Source organism: Gordionus sp. m RMFG-2023, chromosome 2, assembly GCF_954871325.1.
Source record: "Gordionus sp. m RMFG-2023 chromosome 2, tfGorSpeb1-WG-v2, whole genome shotgun sequence".
NCBI classification, from domain to species: domain Eukaryota; kingdom Metazoa; phylum Nematomorpha; class Gordioida; order Chordodea; family Parachordodidae; genus Gordionus; species Gordionus sp. m RMFG-2023.
The window spans coordinates 42,725,580-42,748,796 of record NC_088776.1 but is presented as its reverse complement, the minus strand read 5'-3'; the positions used below and the strand labels follow the sequence as shown (position 1 = coordinate 42,748,796).

At 25.9% G+C, this 23,217-nt stretch overlaps 1 protein-coding gene across 2 annotated transcripts in view; it reads right to left on the bottom strand.

Moving 5' to 3' along the window:
- Positions 1 to 4,051: 4,051 nt before the first annotated feature.
- Positions 4,052 to 23,217, bottom strand: part of LOC135925377 (calcium-binding protein 39-like) — a 30,002-nt gene continuing 10,836 nt past the window's right edge. For both annotated transcript variants that reach the window (XM_065460657.1, XM_065460658.1), the window contains exons 3-7: positions 17,332 to 17,496; positions 16,533 to 16,651; positions 7,271 to 7,439; positions 6,620 to 6,745; positions 4,052 to 5,337 (exon numbers count right to left, since the gene is read on the bottom strand). In XM_065460657.1, coding sequence (XP_065316729.1) covers positions 4,783 to 5,337; positions 6,620 to 6,745; positions 7,271 to 7,439; positions 16,533 to 16,651; positions 17,332 to 17,496 — 1,134 coding nt within the window. In that variant the 3' untranslated portion in view covers positions 4,052 to 4,782. The remainder of the gene's footprint in view (positions 5,338 to 6,619; positions 6,746 to 7,270; positions 7,440 to 16,532; positions 16,652 to 17,331; positions 17,497 to 23,217) is intronic.

Sequence of the window (23,217 nt, the reverse complement as noted above, 5' to 3'; positions counted from 1 at the left end):
TGAAAAATATTAGTGCTTTTTTGTTTCTTGAAATATTTTTACAATATAGATCTTAATTTGACACAACTTAATGATAATAAGCCAAGCTCGGCCCATTTTTTTTTTGAAATATATCCTATCCGAAATGAGATTTTTAATTTGTTTCGAAAAGTCCGACCCAATATATAAATAATTTTTCCGCCCAGCCCGATTTTATATAAATTTTAAATTTTTTTATTGGAAAAAAAAAATTTTTTAAATGAAAAATATTAGTGCTTTTTGTTTCTTGAAATATTTTTACAATATAGATCTTAATATGGCACAACTTAATGATAATAAGCCAAGCTCGGCCCATTTATTTTAAAAAATATATTCTATCCGGAATGAGTTTTTTAATTTGTTTCAAAAAGTCCGACCCAATATATAAATAATTTTTCCGCCCAGCCCGATTTTATATAAATTTTAAATTTTTTTATTGGAAAAAAAAAATTTTTTAAATGAAAAATATTAGTGCTTTGTTTCTTGAAATATTTTTACAATATAGATCTTAATATGACACAACTTAATGATAATAAGCCAAGCTCGGCCCATTTTTTTTAAAATATATCCTATCCAGAATATTTTCAATAAACAGATTGAAATGACATAATTTTTAAATTACAATAATAAAATATATCTAATATAACAAGTCATATATTAAAAATGAGTGTAAATTTTAAAATATCGATGGCTCTAAAAAGAGCTTATAGTAAAAAAGTACCTAAAAAACATGTATAATTATGTTTAAAAATTTCTAATTGTATTTTTTGTTTTAGGAAGGTTGACTCGCGTTTTTCGTTTGTTATGTTAAAAATTTTAGTAAAATTTTTAAAAAAGAATATGTTGATTGGGAGAAATTACCATTAGTTGAGATGACTATGGGTTGAAAAATAAAATTATTTAATATTGAGTATTTATTGATTTTTTTATTTTCGCCATTAGTAAGAGGATTTGAATTAATTGATGAGGGAAAGGAAGAGACACAGGTAGCGTCCCAGATTAGGGATTTCCCATTTGGCCAAGGGATGCAGGTTAGATCGTCAGGTCTGAGGCCATCTTGTAGAGAGAGGTTTGTAGGTTCTAGAATGTTAGGAATTTTAGCTTTATTGAGAGCATTATGGATGATTTTATTTATTGCTTTATGCCGGAGGTGGCGACCCTGGCTACGGGAGCAGTTTAGGCCGTGTCTTGCGTTTGGTTGTACGGGTAGGTTGCAAAGGTGGCAAGTGTGTGAATGTGTTAGCGAGCATCCTAGTCTGAATCCTATGGTAACTCTCAGTTGGTCATTGGTTAAGAGATTATCAAGGGTTAGGCTAGGAAGTGCCTCGAGCCATTCATATCCGCCATATTTATCGTTTAATTGAAGTAGTTGAATATCGCTAATATCGGAGGGGTTAAGATTATTTTGAAGTTTCTTTATAAGGGGTTCCAAGATTGATTTATTAGAAATTTCGGTTGGGAATGTTTGACCGTCTGGGGTTAGTAGATTCCATTTTTCGATTGCTACTGTTAAGAGATCGTCATTGGGAGTTATAAAAGATGAGATCGCGGAATTGAGCGAAAGGCGATTAGAGATAAAAAGAGATAGGGAGAGTAATTCTAAGGGGATTAGGTCGATACCGCCTAGTTTAGCGGGTAATTGAGCAAGGTGCCAATTAAAGTCTGATAGTGGAAGATTAAGGATCCTTTCCATTAAGGTCTTTAGAATATTATGCTTGGTGAAAAATTCTGAGGAGGTAAATGAGGAGGATGAGTGGAAGAGGTGTGAGATTTTAGGTAAATATAGGCACTTTTTTAATAGATAAAAAAGTTGGTGCGATGGGATATGATTGATGAACTTTTCCAAGTTTTGCAACTCGAAGAAGATTTTATCGATAGTTTTTTCCGAGATTTTATTATTTAGTAGTGGGGAGCCCAAGAGTTGGATATCGTCGATTTCGATAATATTGTAATCTTTAAATGAATCTAGGGGAATCTCGGGGTTGAGTATGCAGATTTCTGTTTTGGTTTTGTTTAATTCTAGGCCTATTTTGGGGCATTCTCTTTCGAGGTGGAAGAGGGCTTTGCTTATTTGGTGTTGGTTACCGCAGAGAGTGCCATCGTCTAGGTACCATAAATTAAGGTCTAGATCAAAATCAGATTTGAGATCTTTCATCATATTATGGATGGCTAAACAGAAATAGGTCGTATCCTGAATGAGTTTTTTAAATTTGTTTCGAAAAGTCCTACCCAATATATAAATAATTTTTCCGATCAGCCCGATTTTATATAAATTTGAAATAAATGAAAAATATTAGTGCTTTGTTTCTTGAAATATTTTTACAATATAGATCTTAATATGACACAACTTAATGATAATAAGCCAAGCTCGGCCCATTTTTTTTAAAATATATATTCTATCCGGAATGAGTTTTTTAATTTGTTTCGAAAAGTCCGACCCAATATATAAATAATTTTTCCGATCAGCCCGATTTTATATAAATTTGAAATAAATGGAAAATATTAGTGCTTTGTTTCTTGAAATATTTTTACAATATAGATCTTAATTTGACACAACTTAATGATAATAAGCCAAGCTCGGCCCATTTTTTTTAAAAAATATATTCTATCCGGAATGAGTTTTTTAATTTGTTTCGAAAAGTCCGACCCAATATATAAATAATTTTTCCGATCAGCCCGATTTTATATAAATTTGAAATAAATGAAAAATATTAGTGCTTTGTTTCTTGAAATATTTTTACAATATAGATCTTAATTTGACACAACTTAATGATAATAAGCCAAGCTCGGCCCATTTTTTTTAAAAAATATATTCTATCCGGAATGAGTTTTTTAATTTGTTTCGAAAAGTCCGACCCAATATATAAATAATTTTTCCGCCCAGCCCGATTTTATATAAATTTAAAATTTTTTTATTGGAAAAAAAAAATTTTTTAAATGAAAAATATAAGTGCTTTGTTTCTTGAAATATTTTTACAATATAGATCTTAATATGACACAACTTAATGATAATAAGCCAAGCTCGGCCCATTTTTTTTTAAAAATATATCCTATCCAGAATGAGTTTTTTTAATTTGTTTCGAAAAGTCCTACCCAATATATAAATAATTTTTCCGATCAGCCCGATTTTATATAAATTTGAAATAAATGAAAAATATAAGTGCTTTGTTTCTTGAAATATTTTTACAATATAGATCTTAATTTGACACAACTTAATGATAATAAGCCAAGCTCGGCCCATTTTTTTTAAAAAATATATCCTATCCAGAATGAGTTTTTTTAATTTGTTTCGAAAAGTCCGACCCAATATATAAATAATTTTTCCGCCCAGCCCGATTTTATATAAATTTAAAATTTTTTTATTGGAAATAAAAAATTTTTTAAATGAAAAATATAAGTGCTTTGTTTCTTGAAATATTTTTACAATATAGATCTTAATATGACACAACTTAATGATAATAAGCCAAGCTCGGCCCATTTTTTTTTAAAAATATATCCTATCCAGAATGAGTTTTTTTAATTTGTTTCGAAAAGTCCTACCCAATATATAAATAATTTTTCCGATCAGCCCGATTTTATATAAATTTGAAATAAATGAAAAATATAAGTGCTTTGTTTCTTGAAATATTTTTACAATATAGATCTTAATTTGACACAACTTAATGATAATAAGCCAAGCTCGGCCCATTTTTTTTTAAAAATAGGTCGTATCCTGAATGAGTTTTTTTAATTTGTTTCGAAAAGTCCTACCCAATATATAAATAATTTTTCCGATCATGGCCTGTTCGGGATGATACTCAAGATCAATATTGTCATTGTCCTGGCAACGTAATTTTTCCAGCTGTGAACTATTAAAAAAAGGAACTGTTGTATGCATATTATATTTTACTGGATAAACAACCGACAAAATTTCAGGATAACGAATTTTCTTCTTATTTTTTTTGTTAAACCCAAATGTACTAATCGAGCAAAAATATCAAACCCACGAATGATTTCTTGCTACGTGTGTAAAATGCAGGTTTCGAGAAATAAATAGTCGGCCTAGAATACTATTTTATTTAGAAAAAAATAAATATAACATACTTCATGAAAATATTATAATATATGGTATATAAAAAGTTTGACAAATGCTGAGAAATATAATCGCGATCTATTGATAGATATCATATTTTTTTTCCTTGTAACACATCTTTGTAATAAAAAATAACTAACCACTTTGTTACAACCTTAATTTTTTAAATAACTAATCTTAAAAAAAGTAAGGTAGATCATAAAAAGAAATCCATAAAAGATGTTTGTGGGTGCTAATTGGCCTCACCTGCACGAGGATCATAAAATAAAATTAATTGACTTCTTTCATAATGTATTTAACTATAAATATTGTTAAGATGATTTTTGCTAATATTATTTCAAATGATTATTTTGCTGTGGTAATAAAATCATTTCCAAAAAAATAATAAAAACCATTTTTTTAAAAACTAAAGATTTAAAACATTTCAAGCGGCTGCAAAAATTAGACATATTCATTCGTTTCTTTTGTAAATATCACAAAGGTTTGTTGATAATAAACAATTATTATTATTTTCAAAAGGAGACGCTAAACAAAGATACATTTTTACAGGTTTAATATTTAAAAAAAATAATAATTTAGCACACCTTAAAGAATTATGTGAGGACGTTTATTTATAATGAAGCCTAGCTTGATAAAAAAAATGATTGTTTTTTCTATTATGTGTTTGTAATTAACGAATTTAATTATGTTTGTTATTTGCCCCTAGAATCATCTTTTCTATCTTCCGAGTTACCATTATTCCTAACCCCTGATCCACCGGTATTTAGAATACTTGCATTGAAATTATTACCAACATTTACGCTTGAACTATTAGAAGCTACATTAATATCGGTGAGATTTTCGGAATTAGATTTTCCTAAAAAATTACTAGAATCATTAAGCGTAGTAGAACCCGGACCCATTATCGTGGTGGTTGTGGTAAGGGGAAGATTTGGAACTTTAAGCTCCTTGATCTGTTTGACAAGATAAGCCTTTTCATCGTTGAACTGTTCATCGTCAGTTCGATCATTTTGAAACTTAGAGAGAAACTCGACAAGCCTATCTCTGTTTCTGATCAATATCTCAGCGACGGGTCTAGTTTTGTTAGGATTTGCAACAAACACCTTGAAAACGTGAAAGGCTTCGAACTGAATGTTGCGGCTTTTGTCCTTGAGGAGGTTCATCATTAACTTCAAGTTTTCCGGGTTGCTAATGTAACGTGTCATAACATTGAAATTATGCCGGTCTAAAATTAATTCTCCTAAAAGCTAGATAAATGAATGTAAATTAAAATAGAGAAAAGAATGTAGTAAATTATCATAAACAAAGCGAGTAAAATAAATCAGTATCATTGTTAAAATAGCGTTAGAGGGTATATTTCTATGTCTCATAAACAGTAACATGATTTAGAAATGTTAGCAATTGAATGCTTTATGATAATCTATATCCAATTATAATTTTTTACTTTATATTGCATTATATATTATAATAACGCTTTATTATTATTTAATAGGTAATTCCACCATTAGGCAGGGACTTCTACTTTGGGGAGGGGGTGGGGGCATAAGGCAAGATCATTATTGAAATGGGAGAGGATGTAGTTATAAAGACGCTGTCATCTTTTGAAATTGGAAGGGTTGGGGGGGGGTAGTTTTTATTTGGATTTCCTTTTTTGCTAATTTTGATTTGGTAGGTTGTAGGGAAAGTCCCTGAATTTTAATGAAAATTGATGAAAGTACATATTTGAATACAACCTCTAATAAAAAAATAAGAAGAGAAATGTAGTTGAACTAATTTAAAAAATTAGAAATGTTGGAAAAAGTTGGCTAGATAAATTTTCATTATTTTATAAGATAAAATTAAAATAGCGAAAAAAAGTTATAATAATGCTAATATAAAAAATAAAAACCAATATCTACTATCAATGGACAGGAAACTTTCAGCCCAATATTTGAGATTGATATGAAAAATAGCTTTTAGTTAACCTCAAGAATAAAATAACATTCAATTAAGATTTCTTTCTCTATTTATCGAATGAATATTAAAATTACTATATACATTAATATTTTTTATTTTAATTCAAAATAATATTTTATTTAGTTAACATATGCCAAATCACAGATTTCTCAAACACATGCACGTTCTAATATGGCCTTAGTCTAAGGAACAAAATAAGAAAACCAAATTTAATACAATAAAATGCTTATATACTTTGTATTTAAAACAATATAATGAAAGGTAACTCAGGATCAAAATATAATAAAAATTATACAGACTAATCCAACACCCTATAAGATGACTAGAGTTAAATAAATATCCGAGATGTTATTGTAATTTTATTAACATTAATCATGCCTCTTTACTTTACCCACTTATCCAGCTAATTAATAGGGAAATATAAGATTAAGATTTTGTAATAGTGTATCTATATCTAAAATATAAACTCTACAAACCGATATTTAAATTTAAAAATTTATCTTAAATTTAATTGACCCCTAACCCAATTAAAATTCAATAAGTATAAAAACAAATTCAAGACGAATGATATACCTTAAGGGATTGTCTTCGAGTAACATAATTTTCGGACGTTAATAAATTTTGATATTGACTGAATACTTTGTCGTAATTGTTTTCCAGAAATTCGCTTGCTAAAAATTTATGACGGGTTAATAAGTCCTGCGAAACAAAAATTGCAGTTTTGTTTTTAAATTTTATTTTTCGAAATCAACTATAAGTATAATAAAACTAACTGTTATTATTGAGGTTAATAAATAGTAACCAAGCCTTACTCTTTAATTTTTAGTATCCTAAGAGTATAATTGGGTAATTAATATATTTTTAGGTGTTTAAGCCAATGGGTAAACCAAGTTTTCAGCCGAAAACTGTGATTTTGGCTTCGGGATTTTTCTTAAAAATATAGCAGCTCAAATTTGGAAGAAACGAATATAAATTTAAACGCCTTAATGTTAACGGATTTTCTCCGGTAAGGACCTAAAGATTGGGCCGAATTAGCCCACATTTAGCAATTACCCAACTATACCTAAGAAAGACATCCTCTATATATATATAATAGTTCGATTTCCTGTTTTTAGATAACTCATTCTAAAATACAAAAAAGTAATGGTTTATTTTCGATCATTCTATTTTACTTTAACTTTATTATACACAATATAAAACAAGGTATTGCATTATATAACCAACTTTGAAAGTGGCGAAGGCGTCTGAAGCTATATCGAAAGTAGGTACTTCTACGTAAGCAAAAAAATTATAAAAATCTGGGGATATAATTATCAATTGAGTTAGAGGCTCGTGTCTCAGACATTCACGCAACATCATGCCACAATTTAAGGCTATATCTTGACTTTCGTAACTTTGGAAAAAATAAATGATGTAAAAATAAATTATAAATTTAATTTTGTGTCTGCATTTGGATCATTGGTTAACAATAAAAACGGGCCATAACAGACCGTATTTTAAAATACAGATTTATGGGGAAATATTTTACAGAGAAACGTAGATTACATAATATTTTATCATATATTCAAATTATTTTGCTTTTTATATTTTAGTAAATTATATAAAAATAAATCTGAACTTTAGTATTCGAGGCATTCATAATAAATATAAGAAAAATAATATTTATTATACCTATAATTAATCACTTTTTTTATATGTAAAAACTAGGGGTGTACCACCATATTTTGGTTCCATGTCAATTCAGCGAAACTTTTATCGCGAAACACTTTTTCGCAAAACTTTTATCGCGAATGTCGTTTATCGCGAATGAATTTTATAGCGAAACTTTTATCGCGATACCACATTAGCGAATACTTTTCCGTGAAAACAATATAGCGAAACAAATATCGCGAATTTTTTATAGCGAAACTCTTATCGCGAAACCTTTAAAGCGAATACATTAGAGCGAAATTTTTATTGCGAATCAATAATCGCAAAAATTTTAGCGAAGTTAATATCGCGAAACATAAATCGCGAAGACAATATAGCGAATACTATTTCGCGAAATATAAAGCGGCCTATTATTTTATTTATATTTAATGTTAATATTTTATTTATCAACAAATAAACATATTATATGATATATATTTTTTATTTATATTAATTATGATATGAAAAATGGATTTCTTTTTATTTGATATTTTTTTAATAAAAAAAATGATATGCTACTTTTGTAATATTATTTTTGTTACAATTTATTAGTGATTTTCACACGACAAAAATTTTAAGCAAAAAATATTTTATGAAGTTCAAAAAGATTTTTAATCATATTTTGATAAAAATTTTAATATTTTTTGAAGAATTCTTTTGTGAACTTTATAATAAATAAACAATCTTTTAGGTGAAATCTTTTATAGTTTTTTTATCATTTTTGTAAAATTATCTATTTTTTAAGTATATTAAAAGAGGTGGGTTTTCTAAATAATATTTTTTAAAAATATTTTTATTTAACTTATTTATATATATGATCTTTTTAAGGATAATAATTTAATCTGACAATTTTTATATTCGTTATTGAAGATGTTCCTTGGAAAAATGACAATTATCATTATCGGTATTTTTAAACATATTAGATTTCTTTTACGGTAAAATATGTATTTTTAACATGTTAAATTAAAATTTAAATTAAGATGCACCATATAAAGTGACAATTATCATAATCGTTATTTTTAAAGTATTTTAAATTTTTTTGGCGTAAATCGGTTAACATGTATTAATAAAACTTCAGTGAAGATGTACACTAGATAAGTGACAATTTATTTTGAATTTTTTGCAAATGGGTAAAAATATAGTTGTAAACTTGTTAAATTAAAATTTCATAAAGATGTACCACAGAAAAGTGACAATTGTAATAGTCGTTATTTTTAAACTTTTTTGACGTATATGGGCCAAAATAAGTATTGATAACATGTTTAAATAAAACGTCAGTAAAGATGTATCCAAGATAAGTGACAATTGTCATAATCATTTTTAAAGTTTTTTGAATTTTTTTGACGCAAATGGGCAAAAAAAATTGCTAACATGTTTAAATAAAACTTCAGTGAAGATGTACCCTAGATAAGTGACAATTGTCATAGTCGTTATTTTTAAAGTTTTTTAAATTTTTCTGAAACAAATGGGCAAAAATAGAAAATGCTAACATGTTAAAATAAAATATCAGTGAAGATATACCATAGATAAGTGACAATTGTCATAATCGTTGTTTTTGAAGTTTTTTAAAATTTTTAGATATAAAAGGGTAAAAATATAGATTGTAAAAATGTCAAATTAAAATTTCAAGAAAATGTACCATATAAAAGTGACAATTGTCATAATCGTTATTTTTAAAAGTTTTTAAATTTTTTTGAAGCAATTGGGCTAAAATATAAATTGCTAACATGTTAAAATAATATTTCAGTGAAGATGTACCCTAGATAAATGACAATAGTCATTTATTTTTAAAGTTTGTTTGGCGCAATTGGAAAAAAATATAAATTAACATGTTAAAATAAAATTTCAGTCCAAACAATAAAACAAATCGATATTTTCATTCTCATAATCGTTGTTCCTTTTATCCTGTTTAAAATTTGATAAAAATATGAAAAGTGATTATTAAAGATAGCTGTAACCTATGTTAAATTGTAAACTTTTAAGATATGGATTCACAATCTTAGTCCTTTAATTAATAAATTTTAATGATACATTATAAAAATGTATAACCTTGCATTCACAGTAAGCAAATATTTTTGTATACTAGTGGCAAAATAGTGCTGAGTCTGAATTCAGGGTAGGATTTTTATAGAAAGAACTTAAAAACCATATGAATATTATTTAGTAATATGATACAATTAACATCCTATAAATTTAATGTTAAGATTTTATTTTGGTTAAAATGAATTACACTATATTTTAACCATTTACATCAAGGAACTTTAAAAATAACAATTATAAAATTGTAACTTTTCAATGGTATATCTTCATGAAGTTTTAATTTAGCATGTTTACAATCTATATTTTAACCCATTTGCAACAAAAATATTCAAAAAAACCTTATTAACAACGATTATGACAATTGATACTTATCTATGGTACATCTTCACTGAAATTTTATTTTAACATGTAAGTAATTTATATTTTTGCTCATTTGCGTCTAAAAAATTCAAATAATTTTAAAAATAACGATTATGACAATTGTCACCTTTCTATGGTGCATCCTCATGAAATTTTAATTCAACATGTTTACAATCTATATTTTTACCCATTGGCGTCAAAAAAATTCCAAAGAGGTTTAAAAATAACGATTAAGACAATTGTCACTTATATAGGGTACATCTTCTCTGAAATTTTATTTAAACATGTTTGCAATACTTATTTTAGCCCATTTACGTCAAAAAAATTCAAAAAGTTATAAAATAACAATTATGACAATTGTTACTTTTCTATGGTACATCCTCATGAAATTTTAATTTAACATGTTTACAATCTTTATTTTTAGCCATTTGCGTCAAAAAAATTCAAAAAACTTTAAAAATAACGATTATGACAATTGTCACTTATCTAAGGTACATTTTCACTAAAATTTTATTTTAACATGTGCGCAATACTTATTTTAGCCCATTTACGTCAAAAAAAATTAAAAAAGTTATAAAATATCGATTATGACACTTGTCACTTTTTTTATGGTACATCTTCATGAAATTCTAATTTAACATGTTTACAAGCTTTATTTTTACCTATTTGCGTTAAAAAAATACAAAAAACTTTAAAAATAACGATTTTGACAATTGTCACTTATCTAGGGTACATCTTCACTGAAGTTTTATTTAAAATGTTATCAATACTTATTTTGGCCCATTTACGTCAAAAAAAGTTTAAAAATAATGACTATGACTGTCACTTTTCAATGGTAGATCTTCATGAAATTTTAATTTAGCATGTTTACAATCTAAATGATATTTTTACCCTTTTGTGTCAAAAAATTTCAAAAATCTTATAAATAACGAATATGACAATTGTCACATTAAAATATTATCCTTAAAAAGATCATAAAATAACATAAATAAGTTAAATATAAATATTTTAAAAAAAGTTATTTAGCTACCTCTTTTAATATACTTAAGAAATAGATGCTTTTACAAAAATGATAAAAAAAACTATAAAAGATTTCACCTTAAAAATTATAATAAATTTCACAAAAGAATTCCTTAAAAAAGATATATTTACAAAGAAGATATAAAATTTTTATCATAATATGTTCAAATATTTTTTTGAACTTCAAGAAATATTTTTTTTACTTAAAATCTTGGGCGTGAAAATCACTAATAAATTGTAACAAAAATAATATTACAATAGTAGCATATCATTTTTTATTAAAAAACATCAAATAATAAATAATATGTTGTTTTCCTTTAAATAAATGCATTCGTAATATATTTATTGTTTCGCGGTAAGGCCCTAGCGATAATGACTTCGCGCAAACATATTCGCGATAAAAAATTCGCTGTAAAGTGTTCGCATAAAATGTTTCGCTAAAATGTATTCGCTCTAATAAATTCGCTGTTAAGGTTTCGCGGAAATAAATTCGCGACAATGGCTTCGCGAAATTGTCTTCGCTATAAATGTTTCGCGAAGATAAATTCGCAGAATTGGTTTCGCGATTTTACCTTCGCTATAAAAACTTTTCGCGATAAACGACATTCGCGATAAAAGTTTCGCGATAAAGGTTTCGCTGAATTGACCTGATACGCCATATTTTGGAGACCGATCCGATATTAAATTGATAACTGCCGATTACCGATCCGATATCATATAAAGATACCAATGGTTTTAATTTTTAATATACTTTTTATTAGTATAACATATAGTGTTGCGTAATCGGCTATAAACTACGCCTAAGCCTAATAAGGCTAAGCCTAAAAATCGGCTAAGCCTAAAAATTGGCTATAATAAATTAGCCAAAAATTCTGCATCGATGCCTAGCATTAATTATTATTTATTTATTTTAGTAAAACAATTTATTTTATTTATATTTAATGTAAATATTTTATTATTATCAACAAATAAACATGATATGATTTATAGGGTAAATTATTTAAAAAAAACAAACAATAAAATAACAATATTTTTTTTTATTTTTGCACAACCCTCAAAAAATAAATGACAATCAAATATATAATATATAACAAAACAGATTTAAAAAATACATACGGTAATTTTTTTGCATTTACAATTTTTATATAATTTTATTTTTTTTATAAAATACATACGGTAATTTTTTTGCATTTACAATTTTTATATAACTTAATTTTTTTTATAAAATAGAGTTTAATATTTTTTTCAAATGTTTAATATACGACAAATTTTATCTAGTAATACAAATTCATTTACATTAAATCCTGATCCTGTTTTATCTAATTCAAATTCAATACCTAATATTACAAATAATTTCCATATGATCAATTCTTCCTCTGTAAGTGGTGATTCTATTACTGATCCAACATCGGCTATTCCAAGAAGAAAGTATACTAACTTATGCCTGGGCCCCATATTAATGTTACGCCAAGTGTTAAAGTCCCGCCATCTAAGGGTAAGAATAAAAGTATATTATGCACTATGGGAATCGATGGTGTGATACTTTATCGCATCATTGAAGGACCTTATAATAGCCTTTTATTTAGAGATTATATGAATGCACTAATTAATATTCTACCGAGTGATGCAGTTATTGTTATGGACAATGCATCCATCCATAAAAGCCACCTCATTGATTGTTTTAGAGCGCGAATAGAATATTTGCCACCCTATTCGCCGCAACTAAACCCGATAGAAAATTTTTTTGGAGTGTTAAAAAACAAATATAGGTCGATCAATCCCCGACCAATACTCGAAAAGAAATAATTAATAATGTAACATCACTTCTTAATGAATTTACTATTCCTTTTGATTTTTCAAATTATTATATAGGGTAAATTATTAAAAAAAAACAATCAATTAAAATAACAATATGTTTTTTTATTTTTGCACAACCCTCAAAAAATAAATGACAATCAAATATATAATATATAACAAAACAGATTTAAAAAAAATGGATAAATGGATATTTTAATTTTCGTTTTTTCTTTATATATATATTATTCTCCTTTTTCTAAATTCCTTTAAAATATATTTCAATATAAATTATATTTTTATAAATTTACCTTAATTCATTGGTTGTCCTCGATAACCAATCTCCAAAAATTGATGCATTTTATTATAATAATTTGAAAAATCAAAAGGAATAGTAAATTCATTAAGAATTGATGTTACAAGGTGTTTTTTTAAAATAATTTTTTAAAAATATTTATATTAAACTTTTTGATATTATTTTATATGATCTTTTTAAGGATAATATTTTTTAATGTGAGAATTGTCATAATCGTTAATTTTAAAGTTTTTGGATTTTTTTTGACGAAAATAGATTAAAATAAGTATTGATAACATGTTTAAATAAAATTTAGTGAAGATGTACCATAGAAAAGTGACAATTGTCATAATCGTTATTTTTAAAGTTTTTTAAATATTTTTGACGAAAATAGATTAAAATAAGTATTGATAACATGTTTAAATAAAAATTTAGTGAAGATGTACCATCGAAAAGTGACATACTCATCGTTTGATTCGATCCAACATCTGTCCTCTGCTTAATTTCTCATACATTTTTTACCAGTAAAAGTTTTAGAAAAAAAGAGCAATGAAAAGCTTTTTTTTTACATTTCATTTTTACAAAATAAACTTATCCGATCAATAGTTTGGATAATTTACTAATAATTTTCATTTATGCATGACCTGGTCCGAACCCAGCCTGGGATAGGCCTGCTTGGACTGATATCTATTTTAAAAAAGTTAGACCTCATTTTTTTAAACAATTCCGAACCTGAAATGAACCAAGCATAAATTTCGCCGGGTTCAGAATCGCTTTTTATTACTTTGTACTTTGGTAATTTATGCATGTTTTTATTCAATTTTAAAAATAATGAAATCTAAAAATGCGAGCTATAGTTATGGACTTTCAAATAAAATGATAATTCCTATTGGTTTTAATATTGATTTTATTTAATTAACTATAAGTCACTCAACTCAAAATAAATATTTTAAAAAAATTTGAATTAAAATTGTTTTTTTGTAATTTAAATTAATGATTTTATTATTACCGTGTCCGACCACCTTATTTAACTTATTAGGTATGTTCTTCCCTGTCAAAATCTTGTTAAAAATGCTTATAAATGTGTTCTATACCACCTATCTAAATGCTGACCAACCAAACCGCCTTTGCAAAGATGTTAATGAGTATATAAAATTATTATTATATTACAATCAAATCTTGAATATAAATTAGTTTTTTTAAATATAGAAATAAGATTAAAATGATATTTGGAACATTGTTAGAATAAATTTCGATTTCACTTCATTATAAAGTCAAAAAATGTTTGAATTTATATTATAGTCTAATATGAGCACCAACACCAACTAATGGAAAGATAATAATATTAGCAAAAATTATTAAATAAATAAACCCAACTCAAAAAAAAGACCAATCTTAAAATGCATAGTAAAATATAGTATAATTATGGTTATAATATTTAAATCGACAATCCCAAATAAATATAACCAAATTAGTAATATTTAATTTAAAAAACCAAAACAAATTACTATTTTGTCAAAAAAAAAAATTGCGTAAAACAAACGTTCTTAAATTGAAAATGATCGCCATAATTTTTAACCCAAATTTTATTTTATATAATCATAAAAGATCTGCAAATGTACGTATTTTCTGGGTTAAAGTTTTAAATATGATCAAATCGAAATAATTTAATAGTATGTAAATGGCTTCAATGGGATGTTGTAAATAAATTTTAAAACGATCCATAAATGTGATTTTTGAATTAGTTAATTATGATAAATTTTATAGGCCCAGTGAGGTTTAACAATCGTAACGGCTAAACCGCAAGGTGTATATTTTATTAATAAAACTTAATTTCGAAATTATTGACCTACCGTGTACACACAGTTGAGATCTGCAAAGGCACCTGGTCTATTTTTTAAAATTTGGTTCTGGCTGGGTCGGCCCTAATATTTAAAAAAAATTCAGGCAAGGCATTAATTTTGTTAATGATTCAAATTTGTGTTTTAAATTTTTACAAGAAACAATATTCCAATATTTTTTATTCGCGAAAAACTAGGCGCCAATATCTTTTATTTTGTTTTGGGTATAAAAATTATATCTAATTTTTTTTATAAATCTTTTATAATTATTTAATTGATAAAATATATCTGATTATTCTATAAATTTAAAATAAAAAAAAATATATAAGATAACAGTAAAAAAACTAATTTATATTATTTAAATAAATTCTAGCAAGGCCGACTAATTTCTATTTTTATTTCGGGTCGGACTTTTAGAGACAAATAAAAATCGGAATAGGGTCTGGCTTGAAAAATTAAGCCCGATGCAGATGACTAACACACAGAACACAAATAGCAACAACGCCATTATGTTATGGTCACCAATTTTTATTTTACAATTCCCAAACTTGAAAAGTAATTTATATAAACTCTTTATATTTTTTTCGTAATGGAAAAAAAACTATCCAATTATAATATAATAATAATTATTTATAAGTTTAAAATTCTATAAGGTATTTTGCTTAACATTAAGAGATTATCCCATATATAAATACATTGTTGGTAAACATTTTTAATAGGATCTTAGAAAGGAGCGAGCTAAAGGGTTAAAATAATTCCACAACGTAAAATTGCCAAAGGTCAAAATATAATTTTAAAAAAAAATTACAACAAAAATATTCATTATGCTTATTAGATTAAATTATTTAATATGAGTATTTTAAATGTTTTATAGCTTGTATATAATTGGAAAAAAATAAAAATTTTGTAACCTTAATAACATTATATTTTATAAGACTATGAAAGAAAGAAAGAAATTGTATAGAAGTTATACCAATTAAGGTTAACTATGAAATTAATGACGTAAATAAAATATTATATCCAAGCATTGCCAATTGCAGCTTTTATTTTTTTTAAAATATCTTTTCTTATATAGTTATATTTTCTATACCAGTTATCATCCTGATTTTAATCTTTTGATTTGGAATATTTTCTACTTATCAAATTTCCTACTTTTCGCGTTTTGAATTTCGTTGTTGGTAAAGCGTTATATATATGGTATAAAACCAAATTTACTGTTCATAGAATCTTTTTATAAACCGTGTTTTGAGGCATTTGAAATATGGATAATTCAAGTGGAAAAAAAATTGCCACGAAATTAATGAAATCAAATGTTAAATTTTTAAAATATTCTAGAATTATTTTGGAAGTGTTTTTATTTTTATATTTAAAAAAGCTTATTTCTTCTTTTTTGATATAAGATTTTGGATACAGCCCAAATAAAACATTTTCAATAAATTTTATTTACCCTTTTAAAAGGGTGAATAATATTTCCTTTTTGATGTAAATTTGATCAACAGTAGGATATCGCATACCTATTTGCCTCCTCAGTAGATTGTTGACAATTTGAGTTACGTCTTTTTTACTCTTGAAATTATAATAAAAGGAATTATATCAAAAAAAAATATTATGTTAATATAAACTAACAAATCATATTAATAATAATAATTGACGCAGGGGGCAAACATTTAAAAATATAATTAACAAAACAAAACCCAAATTCAAAACAAAATATAATAAAAGAAATATATAAGATTGAGAAAAAAATTTGGAAAACCCTTAATGATTTTTAAAAAAATTTCTGCAGGTCAAATTTGGATAAATATTCCCTCAAGTCGAATCCAAGTAAAAAAATCTTTCTTTTTTGTAAAAAATGAAATGCCTTATCCTGAAGTGCTAATCATTTTCCTTCTTTTCCTACGAGATTTTTCAAAATTTTATTATTTTCTCGGAGCTAGGACTTTATTTTAAGTGGGATCTAATCGGTAAGAGACACAGTTTATTTTCAAGTGAAATTTTTTTAATATTAAAAAAATGTGATATTTAAAACTTTTTAAAGTAACTATACACAATGGATCTTATAAATAGCGACACCAAGAACGTAAAGAAAATGGTCCAGAAGGGAAACTGGCCCACCGGAGTAAACCCGAAAAATCGCCAATAAACAATAAAATAGAAGAAGATACATCAAATCAGAATAATGCAACTTTTCTAAATAAAAAGAAAGATGCATAAATTAGACATGAATAAGATAATAATTTATAAACTTCAAAATCGATTTTGGATAAGTTTTTGATGAGTAAATAAATGAGGTTGGAGTTGTAGATCTCTTGGGCTAGTTGAGCTACCGTTTCGGCGTGAGGCTCTTGATCACCCGATCCATAAAGCATGTTTTTCATGGAAGCCAATGTTTTGGATATTTCCTCGGTGGCCTTGGATTGGATTTTTATTTTCCAATTAAATATAAAATTTAGACTTTTATTAAATATTAATTATACATGATTAATTCTAATACACTTTTTAATAAGATTTTTTTATTTTTAAGGGACGACCCAGTGCAGGTTATGTTTGGTGTGAGAAAAATTCCAAATAAAATTTTGGATGGAAAAGCGGTCATCATGAATAGATGACCACCTCCAGAAGTTTCCCTGTATTTAAAATAAACTTTTAAACAATCGGTTACACATAATTAAAACTACAAAAATAATTATCATTTAAATATCGTCTAAAATTTATAGTAATCATCTCAAATTTAACAATATCATACTATATTTTTAAATTAAATTACAAATTTTTTATATAATACCCCACTTCATATATATTTGTTTAGCTTATCAAATTTTTATTAAAAAAATATCATAAGCATTCAAATTTTTTTAAAAACCTATATTATTACAAAACGCAATATGTAATTGACAAAATGTAATATAATATAAATTATTAAAATATATATAATTTAAAATATGTAACTCTATTCAAAATTATCACTCTACTGCTAAAATATCATTATTTTGGCCAAGCTATATTAAAATTGTGCTATGTCTTGTCCGCCTTTATAACTGCGGTTATACTTTGATTAAATTAATAAGATTCTGGCATATATTCTGAGATTCGACTTTAATATAGACTCTTTCTTCAAAATCCTTTGTTCTACATAGCTGTTTTCTATGCTTCGTTTTGAACAACATGTTTTCAATAGGATTTAGATCTAGAGAATAGTATATTAATATTGGGATCCTAAGATTTATGTAGATTTAAGGGTATGAAAATGAGCTCCATCATGCTGGAAGATGTAATTTTCTTAATAACTAAATGATGGGACAAGTATTTTGTTGAGGATATCTCAATATTTAACACTATAAAGATAATACATACTAGGCCTTTTGCTTCCAACCTCTTATCATGATACTATCTGGAAACTTATAGGTTTTTAAGTAATCAGAATTTCTGCATTACTATTTTATTTAATTTACATATTTTAAAGCCCAATTTAATTTTTTCTTCTTTTGGAATGTTGTTAAAAATGGTTAAGATATAAGCAAAATTTCAAGTATTCATTTTTCTTATCGAAGGAATATCCAATTTAATATTTTCTTCGTTGTAAGTTGACATGGAAAGTTGATTCTCAATTGCAGAAATCTCATTAAATTATATTTTTGACGAAGAGGAATGCCATTTTTTAAGACCAATTTTTCTAGAATTCTATCCTTTTCGAATTAGTTATCTTTAGATGTTCTCTATTTTGAGTAAGCTCAAAAACCCTGGCATTTTTATATTTATTTATGTAATGTATCTTTACTGGTACAACAGGCTAATTGGTTTGCTATCTTTCTAATTTCCTTAGATAAATTTATAATGATGCGCGAATTTGGATATTTAAGGTCTTACCTCCCTCTACCCATTTTATAAGCAAGCGATAGTTAATTTTAAAAAATAAGATGATAAATTAACATGGGCGAAATTCTTATATATTTTCTTTATAAAATTAAATTTTTACATAAATTAATATCATATAGAATATCCGAGCGTAAATTTTTTTAAACACGGGTAGGGCCAAAAGGCGATTATATATATATAATAAATAGATGAAATAAAATAAAATATATTCAAAAATTGTTCTTTAATTGAATAATATATCACATTCATTCACTTCTCATATTTCCTATATCATTTCAAAACCATTTTAATAAAAAAATTACCCGGGATGGGTGGAAAATTTAATTTTAAAAAAAAATCCGGGCTGGGCTAAAAAAATTTTTAAAAAAAATCCGGGCCGAGTTTAAAAAATCTTTTCTTTACAAATTCGGGCCGTGCAATTGGTACCTCTCTAGGTCTGTGATTTATATTAATAAAGATTTTAATTATTTGTAAGAGATTAATAATTATTTTTAAATTCGAAAATTAATGTAAGCTAAAAATAAAGTGCAGTACAGTAGTAATAGTAGCTTAAGTTATAAATGGGTAAAACATGTTTTTTATAAAATATATATTATATTAAACGTTGATGTTTCATAATTTAAAAAAAATTAAAATGATAACTTTCATTTTCAATCATTATTATTTTCAAAGTTAATACAAATAGACAGATAGCTCTAAAGAATTAGAGGCCTGCCCGAGGAAATTTTTTTTTAAAATTTTAATGGATTGGGGCAAAAAATGATAACGGGTGGGGCCGGACAAGATGTACATAAAAAATGTCAGGCGCTTAACAACTTACATATAAAAAATCAGGCAGAAATTACAAATCTCTGATTTTTCTTAAAATTTTAATACAGCCCGAGTATTAAAAATTTGATATATTTTTTTTGAATTTTAAGATAATATTTTTGTTTTCTATTTGAAAAGAAATCATAATATGTTAATTTTTTTGTATTTTAAACTAAAATATAAAATCTATATATAATATACTTACTAAAAGATAGCAGTCGTGACGGACTTTTAGTAAATTTTAACGAGCCGCAAAACTTTTCGTAAATTTGGGGCGGGGCAACTTGCGCAAAAATTTTTTACAGACCTAATGAGCCTGGCAGACCTCTACGAAATGTTACTATTAATAAATAGGGCAAACTATTATAGGGTTTAATTAGTGTTGTTAGAGCTGATATCGCCAATTGTAAATTTATCCAAAATAATATTACGCAAATCTTGAGATTTCGTTTATAGATGTATAAACCTTTCAGCTATCCTTGAGCAAAATCTCCAGGCTTGCATAATATTGGCTAAAATATTGGGTTAGTCGTTTCTAAAAATCGAGCCGTTTAACAACACTACTTCTAATTGGTCAACTTTTTTTGCCTTAATATAACCTTTAATAATCCATGTATATTATAAGTCTATGGACATTACTTGCTTTATCTAATATTGCAGGTCGTAATAAAACTCAAGTTTTCCAAACTTACAATATGTGGAAGAAATGTTTTTATCATTAATTCAATGACATATATAATACCTAGACTGACGATTCATTCATTCATTAAAGGTGTACATCAATGCTAATCAGCTGGAGACGCCATCTTGGTTATACTAATCATTATTAAAATTTTAAACGAGAACCTAATTTATTCCTTGATGCAAACTTTATTAAAGAATTACCAGATCATCGAGATAATAGGGAAGCAAGTTATCAATTTAACAGTAGTTTTTAACATGAGAATAATTACTATATGTGTTACCAAAATGGCGGGTCCAGCTGATTTGCTTTTAACGATGCTTAAAAATGCATTTTAATGAATGTGAATCGTCAGTCTAGGTATTATATATGTCAATGCATTAGTTATAAAATAAAATTACAAATAAACCAAGAATCCGCCCCTATATTATATGAACAAATTTTTCTATTACAACTTCAAATATTTTTTTTTCCCAAATTTTTAAAATAACTTATTCATCCATTAAGGAGAGCTAATGAAAAAAAAATCATTGTCCTATTGAAACAAGTAAAAAAGAGAACAAGGAGAGGGGAAATGATTACATAAAACATTAATGAATAATAATTTTAAAAATCAAACAACTTTATGATATATTTCATTGTAGGTAATTTGTCGGTATTCAAAAAAAATGGCGTCAAAAATAAAACTGTAAATAATTTTAAATAACGCGTTGTTAGTTACCAATACATTTATCTGAGGTATTACCAGATAATTTAATATACCTAACAATCATGTCTCAAAGTTTTGTACTATATTTATATTACGAACAAAAATAATTGCCATTTTATTTATATATATTGACATATACAAACCAGATTTGCAAGGCCCATTTTTTTGAAAAAAGAGCTTAGCGCGCTATTTTCTTTTTTGAAAAATAGTGGTGGAAGTAGCGCGCTCATTTGCTACTTAAAACAAATATTAAATATGAAAAATGAATAAAAGTTTTAATTTAACTTTGAAATGTAATTATATAATTTTAAAAATATTTATTTATTTATTTCCATGTTTATTGGGAATTTTTCTTTTTTTACTAAAAATTAATAATGACAAATTATTATTCACTACCTTTTATTAAAATTCTAAAATCCGAACCCTGGGAAATTTATTAAACCCAAATAAAAAATTTAAGATTCAAAAATTCATATCATTTTATCAAATTTATCATATTATATATTTGGGTCCAAACCACTTTTTAAAAAAAATCAATTCAAAAACCTTTAAAACTTTATTGAAAAACACGTGAATGGAAATGGAAAATAATGTGGTTAATATATTTCTTTTAAATTTTAATAACTTTAAACGTTAGACTTCTTTAAAGTTTAGAAATAAGTTTTAGACAAAACTTTATGTAAAAATTTTTAATTTAATTTTTACCAGCCATCATCATTTTGTAAAATTTTATATAATAAATATATATTAGAGATGTACCGATACTTTGAATTACCCTAGTCGATTAATTTTTATGTACATCAATGACCGATAGTTAAAATAATACCCATATTTTTTTGTAAAAAAGAAATTTTATTTGCAAAATTATGATAAATTTCTAAACAGATTAGGAAGAAGATATAAAGTGTTTAAAGGTAATATTTTTTTAATAATAACCATAATAAAACCGATATTAATAATAAAAAAAAGCGTTATTTCTCTTTCTATTTCTTCTTACTTATTTTGCTGCGGAATCAGCTAAGTAAATTACGACTAAGAAGCTACATTAATATTCAAAGGCGTTAAGCCAGTGTTTTGGTTCGTCTTATTTATGAAACTTATTTCTGTTTAGCCAAAAGCTAAACAGATTTTAAACTAGGAAATCCTATTTTGGTTTTTTTTTGTATACATTTAAATAAATATTATTTTGTTATTTATATATTTTTTTGGGAACACAAAGACGCGTTTGATCTTATCAGAGTTGTGTATCTAGATCCTATATCTAGATATAAAAATGTGGTATCTGTGTCTGTATCTAGATAGATTTTTGATTAAAATATCGGTATCTAGATATTATTTTAGACGATGTATCTGTATCTAGATCCATTTAAAAAGTATCTTTTAACAACTCTGGATCTTATACATATTTATCTAAATAGCCTCTTTCTTTTTATTCTGTTTTAGAGGAAGCTATATAGACGGCTAAAGAGACGACTGTTTAGAAATTAGACAAACCAGGCCACGACTTTATGGCTTAAAACAAAAATGAAAAAAAACTTTTTTTGTAGAAATGAGGACTGGGAAAATAATTATTTCAAGTTTTCGAATAAACTTATGTTTATTTTTGGATTATATTTCATATTTTTAAAAAATGTTAGTATCGGCAAAAAATGTGGTATCGGTGCATCTCTGTTCTCTGTTATATCATTAAAAAGTAAAACCAAAGAAAGGAACGAAATCCACAGGGTAAAATAGTTTTATTAAAATGCAACTGCAAGTCTGCGAGCCAGTTCTCTAAAATTTAACTCCAAATAGATTGACTTAAATGAGAAAAAAAACACCCCCTTTATTTCGCGTAAAGAAAGCAACTTGTTTAAAATCGTAATGAGCTGTGTTGATCCACAAATTTTTCACCGCTTCGATCCAATATATATAATGTTGTTAAAAATATAGATAAGAAATTATTTTTGAACTTGAAAATAAACGTGTCAAATTAAGAATAGGCACATGTCGTAGATAACCAAATTCTAATGAGCATAGATCTAAATTTGATACGAATACCACATATATATAAAA